This window comes from Pinus tabuliformis, chromosome 3_2 (genome assembly GCF_031772625.1).
Source record: "Pinus tabuliformis cultivar Carrire ecotype Pingquan chromosome 3_2, CPIR1, whole genome shotgun sequence".
Classification (NCBI taxonomy): Eukaryota; Viridiplantae; Streptophyta; class Pinopsida; order Pinales; family Pinaceae; genus Pinus; species Pinus tabuliformis.
In genome coordinates, this window is record NC_142302.1 from 974,371,416 (window position 1) to 974,383,590 (window position 12,175).

At 37.6% G+C, this 12,175-nt stretch overlaps 1 protein-coding gene across 1 annotated transcript; it reads right to left on the minus strand.

Annotated features, from left to right (window-relative positions):
• Positions 1-8,915: 8,915 nt before the first annotated feature.
• On the minus strand, positions 8,916-10,385 carry LOC149183883 (uncharacterized). Its single transcript, XM_089415127.1, has one exon. The coding sequence runs from the start codon at positions 10,383-10,385 to the stop codon at positions 8,916-8,918; it is 1,470 nt and encodes a 489-aa protein (XP_089271253.1).
• Positions 10,386-12,175: the final 1,790 nt, after the last annotated feature.

The following is a 12,175-nucleotide window of genomic DNA, read 5'->3' on the forward strand; positions in this document are numbered from 1 at the left end:
TGGATTTTTGTCTCCAAAATATTTCCTCTTGACTGCATATATTCTCCCATTGCTGCTAATATATGGTAGCTTGATCCTGCCATTCTTTGTCATGGCCTTCTTTAATAAGGCCTTGGTTAAGCTCCCGTAGTTTGCCTTCGATCATTTTTTTCTTCAAAGATATTGCCAAATTCAGTTTTGTTCCAGTCCTTAAGCTGTAACTTGATATGTTTTAATCTTTTCTGAAGGATAAAAATTTTGGAGCCCTAGATGTTTAAATCCTTTGCCCACCACTTGGTTACATTGCTGATGAAATTTGGGTGGGAAAGCCAGATATTTTCAAATCTAAAAGGTCTGTTCCTGGGGTTACTAATGCCCTGTACCTCCAGTTGTATGGGCCAGTGATCTGATCCCCCAAAGGGTAGTACTCCTGCTACCATTTCCTTGTCATTGAGCATAAGATCCTCTGAGATTATGAATCTGTCTAATTTGGAAGCTACTTGAGATTCTCCTCCTCTTTTATTGTTCTAGGTGAAGATGTCGTTATGCATTTCAATATCCACCAGCTTCATTTCATCAATAAAGGTTTGAAATGCCATAGAGTCTTTGCCTAGTACTCTAGTTCCCCCTTTTTTCCCGTGAGTGATTTGATCATGTTGAAATCCCCCCTAAGATCCAGGGTTTTCCTGCATGTTTGTTTCTAAGAGTCTCCATAGAGTTTAGAAGCCTCATTTTGGCATCCATTCTCTGTGGGCCATATACATTTGTAACTAGATAGGTTTCCTTATCTCCTACTGGTTGGATTACTATAGATAAATAATCCCTAGATGCCTCTGCATCAATTAAGTCAATCTTATGTGGATTCCACAGAGTGAGAATACCTTCTGCTGTATTCTCTGCCTTTACTTCCAGAAACTCAAATCTATTGAGCCATTTACTATGGATTTCTCTTATCTTCTAAATGGAACACTTGGTCACCTGTATGAAAATCACATCCGGAGATGCTTGTTTCATTCTATTACTTAGTAACATTTGTTTTCTCTTACTACCTAGACCTCTGATATTCCAAGAAGTGAACTTCATAATTAAAGATTAGTAAAGGAATAACTGGACAAGTCTTTCATCTTACCTAAATCTATCATTAGCTTCCCGCATTCCATCAACAGCTCATTCTACCTTTTTCTGCCCCTCTTCTTTCCTAGGATTTTGGGTGCTAATCCTGCCATATTTTTCATCGTCTTCACTCCTTCGTTGCCTTGTCTATCTTTGTGATTTATTCTGTCTAACCCTTTAGTTTGGGTTCTCCATAAAAACAGTTGCTGAACCCTGTTGAACTCCTCTGTAGGTAGTGAGTCTAGCCCTTCTTTGGTTCCTTGATTCAAGAAACCTTCTAAATCTAGGTTTTCTTTCTCAAGAATTTCCTAGAGTTCATGGTCCTCCATATCCGTCTCACTTTGGGTCATGTCAAGATCCATCACCTGTTCAGCATTGCTTGTATTGAATACTTTCCTTCTGTCATTTTCTTATGTTTGCTCATTTTCTTCTTCTTTCTCCTTCTCCACTGGGTTTCCTTCTTTTGCTTTGTCAGTATTAGGACCTTCATCTTCTTCGAGGGTTTGGAACCTGTTTTGGTTAACATGCCGCCCTGCAGCTTTGCTTGTTCTTAGTCCTCTTTTGCTCCCTTTTCCTTTGTGTACCACCTTGAAGACGCTTTCGGGATCCTTCATTATATCAGCTTTGCTTTTGTCCTCTGTCTTAATGAGAAGGTAGTCTCTGACCAGATGTCCATGCTCATGACATTTGCAACATCTAAATGGAATATGTTCATAATCTACTGTTTGTATCCATTCCTCATCAAACACTTCCAGGATAACCTCATCCGTCAATGCTCAAGAGAGATCCATCTCCACACATATTCTGGAAAAGGAAGTATACTTTCCCCTTCTAGTAGCCTCAGAAACTTTGACAAAATGCCCTAACTTATGTCCAATGGGTGATAGAGATTTCGTTTTCTAGTAATCGAGAGGTAGAGAGTAGAGTCTTACCTAGACTGTGACTGAGGTGAAAGTTTCACGTTCTGGAACAAAGTTCATGATCCAAGGTCGCATATAGAGGCCTGTAGCAGCAAAAAGGTAAGGTCCTCCTTCAAACACTCTATCTTTGTCTTCAATATTTGCAAAAACTACCGTGAAAAATCCCTTGGACCCAAGATGTAGGTCAATGATGCCTTTTGGTTTCCAGTGGTATTTAATCCACGTTTGTAAAGCTTTTTCAGTGGGCCACAGTCCCATGAATTTACAAATGATTGCATATGTTTTCATGTGATCCCTGTGCGCTTGCAGTGTTGGATCATTTAAAATGACCTTGGGACTTATCGCTACTTTGGGTTTGCATGGTCCCATGTGCGCTTTGTCTTTAGTGCTCTGCTCCTTGGTTTCTTCCACAGTTTCCAATGCATCATTGTGCTCCCTTGACTTGGTTCCCTCTTGCTCTTCTTCATTACTTCTATCTTTTCCTGCTAAAGGCTCTCTGTCATTTTCCATTGGTTTTTTTCCCCTGCTAACCATTGCCTACTTGAAGGAGGGAGTGGAGCTCCCTCCTGAGTGTCCTTTCATGGAAGACAACCTCTGAGCATAGTTGAAACCCTGGTTTTTTCCCTCTGCACCATCCGCCCACCCCATAACGAAATCGCTTGAATCTAATATGTTGAGTATTCTAACAAATAAAAACAATCGTGTAACATTATCACATTCATTCACCTTGCAAATTTAAAATAGAGCTCAAGCACATTCTCCCTTACATTTTCCACTTTATCTTATGCATTATACACAACACTCATTGGAGGCACTTAAGTGTTAGTTTAAGTACTTGCTTTTATTCATTGACATTGAATTTTACAATTTTGCTTAGATGAAACATCCCCAAGTTATTCCAATCCAATTTTTCCAAAATATAATCTCTCTAAATGAATCCTCAACTAGCTTCATCCCCTCTTTCTGTCAATTTTGTTATCTCTCTTAATCACCCCCCTCTACTTAAACGTTAGTATCATACTACCCATGTGGGATTCATTTTATGCATTGAATATGTGTTGTATCCTCTGCATGAAAATTGATTGTGTGCTTGACTAGGGGGATAGTAAATATCCAAGGATGGAGCCCTTAAAACAACTTTTTTAGGTCTTTTATTTGTGGCTTTGCCCTATGATTTTGTACCAATGATATTCTAATATTGGTTAGTAGATTTGGATTGAATAGTACTAAAAAATACATAAATCTTGTATTATGATTTTTTTAAGATAATGAGAAGGAGGTGTAATTATGAGCTTGCCCATTTCCTTAGTCAAGGGTTACCAAAGCAATAAATTTATCAATTACTACTTTTCTATAGTGTGTGAGAACCTAGGTTTCTTCCCCCACTTCTCATTTATATTTTCTCATCACTAAGAATTTTATTCACATTCACTCTCACTACTACTTGTTTCAACAATTTTAATACTCACTTAGATCTCCTTCACTTAAAATCATTGACTCTACCTAACAACAACTAATGTCATCTTAGAACAATGATTTAATACACCATTTAGTTGTGTGAAATGGAAACAACCATTTTTATACTAATAGCTACATTTCCCTACAATAGGATCTCATATATCAATGTTTGTCAAGGCCCATTTAAGAAGTCCTCTTGCGCCTTTGAGAAAACCCAAATCTATCTACTTCAAACTTAAGAAGAAATACCTCCAACACATACACAAATTATAAATGTGTTAGTGTATGGTCATATCCTTGAATTATAGTTATTAGTGCAACACTTCATTCAACCTTTTTATCATTTAACTATCCAAGATAAGAATTCAATGCTTCAATGCTCCTCCTCGACATATGTGTCTCAAATCAACATAAAACTTAAAGTAATGTGCCATTAACTCACAAGTCCTCAAGTCAGGATATTATCCTCCTAAGACATGCTAAGTGGGCCCAATGCTATGAGGGCTAAGCACCCTACCTCCTAGTGCCCAATGCCTCCCCTCCAAGGCAGATCCAACACCTATGAAATAAATCATCCTCCTCAACACATGCGCCATGTAGGAGATAACAATGCCATAAAGGATAACAACCTCCTCAAGAAGTGCACCACATCTAGCACAAATTCTAAGTTTAAGTAATCATCCATAAAATTCTCTCCAAATGTCATTAACCAAAAGGTATAAAACACAACCGAGGGGCTAATGTTTCACCATGCACCTCACATTACATGAAGTCACCCTTAACATCGTGTAAACACTCTGAGACCACCCTAATGCTAATAATATCAATGTTGATTATAGAAAAATAACGTCAATAATTATTACAAAATCAACTTTAACATTCAAAATACAAATATGTCAAAGAAAACAATACATATGTATGTGTAGAGGTTATTTTAGAATAAAACCCAAAATTCTAAGGTTTCACTATTATTTATAGACATCTTATAAAGATAAACTTTCTATTGATGTTAAAGTAATGGTAAAATCATTCCAAGAATTAAATTATCATGTTTCACCAACTCAAAAGGATATAGTACAAGGACAAATATCTAAAAGTGAGTTGACAAGAGCAATGACAATGAGTTCTATTAAATGGTAAACAATAATGGTAGTGTAGAGGACCTTTAGAAACTTTGGGATTTTAATACCTTAAAATATTAAGATCTCATTCAAAACATCATTAAAAGATATTGCAAAAATAAATTCACAATTCATATTGAACTATGCATATAATCAAACAAGTATTGTGGTAGTGGTGGATGTCCTCGCTGAGAAGGAATGGTGTAGTAATTAATGTTCAACAATGTAATTAAATCTGAAGAAGATGATTATGCCCCTTGAGCATGCCACAAGAAATGTGTTGCCATATGTAGTAGCAAGGAAAGGATTCCAAGGTTCCATGTTTATGGCATCTAAATATGATTTCTTTGTAGCAAGTAAGTCACCTTTAGCTAACCAAATAAATTTTGCAAATTGAACAATAGTTTCTTCATCAACAAAATAAGATTACACAACTATATTGAATACTCTTTGGACCTATTCATCATAAACTAATATTATCAAAAGATATAAGGTGGTATATCAGAAAACACCCTAATTATTAGAAATCATAGTTATTTCAGATCAAATACACAAGGACAAGGATGGGTCAGAATCCTAGAAATATCAATATATCTAACATATTATGTCACTCAACATAAATATTTCCATTTTAAATATGAAAGGCCACACGTACCAGTCCCAAATAAATTCAATGTCTCTCTAACATAGATCAATATATTTCATTGGGAAAAATAGTGTATTCATTCACTGCTTTTATTCTATTGAGTAATAAGGATATGTTATGTGGTAATGCTATTAATGACACCATTGTAAACCCAAACCTCAAATATTTGAGCAAGTTTTGTAGCATGTTTATAGGGTACTGATATGATCTGTGACACCCCTAGGAAGACCCCTATATGCAATGTACATATCATGTTTATGATAGTGATCTGAGGACTACTTTGAGGGTAGTGTGCCCATGTACATATGTGTTTTAGCCTAAGAGTGAATTTGCTTATGTTTTAGGGCTAGAGCGCCTAATTTTGTAAATATGAAATCACATGCATATTAGTAAAATACACTTGTAGACTATAAGTTAGACAAAAGAGTATGGGGGGCTAAAATTCCACAAATGTGGAAGGAAGGTTAAAGGGTAAGTGATGAAGGCTTAAGCCTAGGTGGCCAAGACATTATTAAAATAATCTTATTTCAAAAGTGCACATGTTTTTATCCAAGGTCCATAAAATGACTTTAAAGGATACCATGTGCCAAGAGAGTGACATACACATAAAAGTGATGGTGTTGGTGTTACTGGTCAAACATTACAACATGATTTTAGGGAAAGGTGGCTGGACTTCCTAGAGGAGAAACAAGGAAATCTCCTAAGACATGATGGACCCCAAGTAGAGTCTGAGGAGGATTTAAGGCAAAGGAGCAAGGTACCCTGGTGTGAGGTCAAAGGTGTACCTAGATACCCATGAGGAAGTAGCAACTCCTGGAAACTAGAGGGCTATGGAAATTCTTGACCGAATGAGTTCGACACCCTACAAGGGTGGTGGCACAACACAATGAACTATGAATGTAGAGAAGGGGGTGCACTACCTAGGTTGTGGGGTTGATGAGGGATTTGAGACTGTTGGTAGGATGTTGTTGGGTTTGGTACCTTGACCTAGTTAGGATGGTACTAAATGTTTACCTGGCTTAGGCAATTTGTTGTCCATGTGGAGTTGAAGCCCCAACTTGGGGGTGACTCATTGCTGAAGGAAAATGAGCAGTGTGGTTTATGGTTGGGTGGAAAATCTGAGGTCTACAACTCGTTAGTGTTTTTATTAGATAAGTTCTTATCATTAATGTTTATTTGAATTCCACTATAATTAATTACGTATTTTCATGTGTTACATAGACATAACAATTTAATGATGTCATTTATGGAATTATATGCATGTATATGTAGGAATTGCATGGTAGAATGCATTAGACATGCATAACATATTTTATTGGAAATTAATTGAAGGGAAAATGTTAGACAAATCAGTTTATAGGGGTCGTTATATGCCCCAACAAGTGGCTTGGGGCATTACATGCTCATAGCTCATATGAAATTTACCCTAAAATATAGACCTGAAAAAAAGATAAGAAGAAGAAAAAATAACTTATCTTTCCGATAATAGTTAGACAAGTAGAATTTACACAATGTTGTCATTCTTCTCTACTACGTTATATCTCCTACATGTGAAAAAAATAAAAATAGAAAAAATTGGCTTTCTCCCTTAGTACAACATTATATCTTCTACATAACAAAGTATGACTGCAAATGTCATTTTAACCCACTTAATTATATGGCATCCCTAATACAGCATTATATCTTTTACATAATAAAGTGAAATTGGAAATGTCATTTTCATCCACTCAATTATATGCCATCTTGCTCTACTACAACATATCTCTAACATGAGAAAAGCAAGATTCGAAAAAATTATGTCATTCTCCCTAACTCTATTATATCCTTTAGAAGATAAAAGTATGATTGCTAAAACTTAGAATAAAATTTACATCTTCATGAGCAATCGCCAAAAATAAAATAATTTTCCAATTTGTGGTTATACATTTCATAACTGCATTGTTCTATTATAAGTCTAGTGTACAATAAGGAGTGAGATCATTGTAACAATAAAAATAGCGTTATTAACTTTCAAAGTATGTTATATAGTATAAAATGCAGAGTCAACACTTTATGTTGCAGACCCACACTATTTTAAACCTTGGAAAATACATTTTTATTTTGTTTTATAATTCAACCAAGGAACATGTGCCATTTTTTATGCATCAAACAACACTTGATGACTTCCTTGTGTTAAATGTAATAATATCAAAATTGAAAACCAGAAGACTTGTCCATCAAAGGAGAAACAACATGTCATGTCAAGTTAGTATACTATTATATTCAAAGATAAAAAGGGGGCATGCCATGAGAAAATAACTTGATTTCTTGACCCTCAAGCATACAAATACATCTTTTCAATGTTTAATGTATTACTAATAGACATATAATATAAATCTTGGCAAAGAATTTTATATACCTCAAATGTAAAATACTTTAGGACTATAAGATATCTGATCATCCTCTTTGAGATAGATGCTATAGGAAGTTGTTGACTGTGCTAGACCCGCCAACATGTCAGGGGATCTCCCCAGTAAGTAGTCCCAACTAGACCTTAGTCTATTTGGAGTAGGAGTCCTAGAAGTGGGTAGTAAAGTTATGCTTTGATTGCGATAACACACAGAGGTAAGTGTGATATCTTGTTGGAAGAAAGTGTGTGACCTTGCAGTGAGTGAAGTGAGATGCATGGGGGTTCTAACACACAGATGGGGGAAAGGAAGTGTGTCCCTTAGAATTCAGTAATAGTACGCAACGTGAAAGGAACACACAAGCTGAATGAAATCACAAGCTAGAAAACAAAATATTCGACAATCCAAAGTGATGGGTTAAACCAACAACATGACTTCAACAAGATTCATACAATCTATACAAAATAGTTCATACACAAATGTGTAAGTTAAACAACATACATTGCTAATGTAACCAGAATATTCGAACTACAATAACAACATATGCATGAAGACGTCTTGGCTCTGTTATATATATATGTGTGTGTGTGTGTGTGTGTGTATATATATATATATATATGTATATATATATGTATATATATATGTATGTATATATATATGTATATATATATATGTATGTATATATATATATATGTATGTATGTATATAGATATATATATATATATATATATATATATATATATATATATATATATATATATATATATATATATATATATATATATATATATATATCTATATCTATATCTATATATATATATATATCTATCTATATATATATATATATATGTATATTATATATTTTTTCCCCTGGAAAAAGTCGTAATTTCTATTAAGTCAAAAGAAATTACATTTTGTAGATGCTGAGCATATGCATACTGAGGCAGGATGCCTCTCAAAAAACTTCTAAAGGAGACTGTCCAAAGTTCCAAAAAAACTGAAACAGATATATGATCATAAAAATAACCATCCTCTCCCCGAACTGTTTGTCCACGCAGGGAGTTCGGAGAGGTATCGATCCAAGAGACTATCTGTGAAATAGAGAAAGAAACATGTATAAACTGTGTTTAACTGGTGTTTGCTGTGCAGCTGTAGGTGCTGCCCTCAAAAATACAAAATAAGAGAGATGACTACGATTGCCATAGTCGATGTTGTCCATTATAACAGTTATATATAATAAGCATGAAAAATAAAGAACAAAAACAACACTTTGTGCATGTTGGGACCCCTTTCAGTTCTGAGTGTCCCTTTGAGCCTGATAGTCATCAAAGGGTCTGTGATAGTGCTGAAAGAAGGTTCCATCCAGGTCTTCTTGTATTAGCCAGTCCGCTTCTTGCCTCTGCGCTGCTTGCTTGGATAGGTAGTCCGCCCGAGTGTTGCGCTCCCTGTAGATATGTCGACATTCAAATTTTTCAAAAGCATCTGTTAGTCTGAGTGCCTCATCCAAAATGTGTCTCAAAGAGAAAGCAGTGCATGATGATTTTCTGGTGAGCCAATTGCAGACAATCTTTGAATCTCCAAACAATTGTAGTTTTGTGCAACCTTTCTCATGTGCAAAAAAAATGAGATGTTTTGCAGTGGTGAGCTCAGCATAGTTGTTTATGCCTCTTCCCAGGTGTATTTGCAGCATGTAATAGTGGTTTTCTCTCAGGTAGAGGAGGGCTCCCCCCCCACATCCTTCCTCTTGGGCTGAGCCATCAAAATAGGCCCAGGGGAAAGATTTATCTATGAGCTCAGGGGTAATGGTCCTAGGGGGAGCAGATGGAGGATCATCAGGAATGAGAGCAAAGTCCGCAAGTAGATGTGCAATAAGAACAGGCCAATGAGGAGGTTTTTGGTCAAAGATTGCATGATTCCTTGCTGTCCAGATGGACCAGCACATAAGGAGAGGGATATTCTTGTCTTTTCCAGAGTGTTGTAGCTGCCAATTTTCCCAGGCTTCGCTTATGGATAGCCCATGCCATTGTTGGAGAGAGGGGGAGCGTGAAGAGAGAAAAGACCATTGTTCTTTGATGACCGGACAGGAGAGGAAGAGGTGTTCAGTATCTTCATCATTTCTTTTGCATAAATGGCACCAGAATGGTCCATAGAAGGATCGCTTTTTTAAGTTTGCTCCAGTGGGTATTTTGTTGAAGAGAATAGCCCACATGAGAAGGCGCGTTCTGGGGGCTGCTTTAAGATGCCAGATTGATCTCCACCATTGCTGTGTATTGTCTGGCTGAGATGGATGCATGAGCTGCAGATATCCCTCCTTTGGGGTGTATGAACCATTCTTAGCTTGTGCCCAGACAATCTCGTCCTCCTCCTCCGATATTCTGATATGTGCTTGAGTGAGCGCCTCCGTGTATGACTCCCATACTTGTCTCCATTGATCCGGAATATGAAGGTCTTGTGATGTCCTCCAAGCCTGATGGAGAAAACTGGAATTTTCCTGGTCTGCAATGTGGGCAATATGCGTGGCTCCCTGTTCCCTGAGATGAAATAGAAGCTGTTCAGGTAGACTGTACATGTTTCCACACCCGATCCAGGGATCAATACCAACACGGACAGAGTTTCCTTGTTTTATTCTCCAAGTGAGGCCTTCTCGAATTAGGGGAAGAGAGTTGAGAACTGCTTTCCATATGATAGAATGCCTTCCACTTCCTCTATGTTCTTTGCATACCCAGCTATATATACTTTCCGGGGCGATGTATTTATCCATGACTACCTTCTTCCAGAGACTATGTGATGTAAGGAGTTGCCATCCCAACTTAGCTGCCAGAGCATTTGCAAATAAGTCTAGTCTCTTTATTCCCCAGCCTCCCCATATTTTTGGTCTAGCTATGGTATCCCATTTTACCCAGGCAAAGAGATTTCCTTGTTTATTCCCCTTCCATAGGAATCTGCAACATATTTTTTGAAGCCTGGTTAAAATCCCTCTTGGTATCCAGGCCAGTGACATCTAGTACACCGGCGTTGCTTCCAGCACTGCTTTTATAAGAGTGAGTCTTCCTGCTCTCGAGAGATATCTATTATACCAGACATTGATCCTTTTCTCCACTTTAGTGATAAGCCATATCCAATCAGCTATTTTGTATCCTCCATGTTTCACCCTGAAACCCAGATACTTCAGCCCTTCCTCTATAGGGTGGATATGAAAAGGGAAGCGGTTTTTTGTGTAGATGACTTCTTGAGGAGTGCAACCAATCTCTGTTATGGTAGATTTTTGTACATTTATGACCATCCCTGTTGCTTTCTGGAAGAGATCAAAAACATATTTTAGCGCCATTGTGTCAGCCATACTGCCATTTAAGAAGATCAATATATCATCCACAAATAGTAGATGTGTAAGGGAACAGTTGTCCGAGATTTTAATCCCTTTTAATCTTCCTCTTCTGTGTTCAGATGCAATTAGTCTGCTTAACCCTTCCATAATAAGCAGAAAAAGGAGGGGGGAAAGTGGGCAGCCTTGTCTGAGGCCCCTTTCTGCAGTGAAGAAGGGGGTTGGGGAGCCATTGAGGAGAACGCTGAACGGGACATCAGAGATGCAACTCATTATTCTTTTAATAAAAGGGAAGGGGAAACCCAGATGGGTAAGGAGCATTCTGATGTATAGCAGATTTACCCTATCGAAAGCTTTTGAGAGGTCTACCTTGAGGATCATGCCTTTCAGATTTTTGCTTTGCATAGAGTGTAGAAGCTCTTGTGCAGTACCAATAGCTTCATGGATCTGTCGCCGATGGAGGAAAGCAAATTGTTCAGAGGATATGTTGGCCGAGAGAATGGGCTTGATCCGGTTTGCTAGGATTTTGGCCAATATCTTGTAGAGACAGTTGCAGAGCGAGATAGGCCTAAATTCATCAAAAGACACAGGCTTGTCTGATTTGGGAATGAGGGCTATGAAGGTGGCTTTGATACTTGAGGGGATAGATCCATTTTGGCTGCAGTGATTTATAGCATTGAGGATGTCCTGCCCCAACAGCTCGAAGAAGGCTGAGTAGAATTCAATGGTCCAGCCATCTGGTCCCGGGCTCTTGTCCTTCTGGAAGCCTTTGATGGTGGATTCCAGTTCCTCCAAAGTAATATCTTTTGTGAGCTCTTCTGCATCCTCCTCATCCACGAATCTAGGAAAGAGTTCTGCCACTCTCATAATTTCAAGTAGACTTGCTTGTTCTGGGGCCTTGTATATTTTTTTGAAGTGAGAAGAGGCTAGATAAGCAAGTTCTCCAGGGCTACTAACCGAATATCCATGATCATCCTGTAGCTCCCAAATAGTATTGATTGCCTTCCGCCCATTTGCAAACCGATGGTAAAATTTTGTGTTCTCATCCCCCTCCTTGAGCCATATGGCTCTGCTTCTGAGGCGCGAGGAGTCCTCCCTATCTCTGAGAATCTGAGTCCTCTTTTTGATGAGGTCTTCATACATGGATTTCTGCTCTGGGGTTAAGTAAGTACCATCTGAGAGGGATTCAAGGGCTTCTATAGCTTGTTCCACCTGAAAGATAGTTTGAT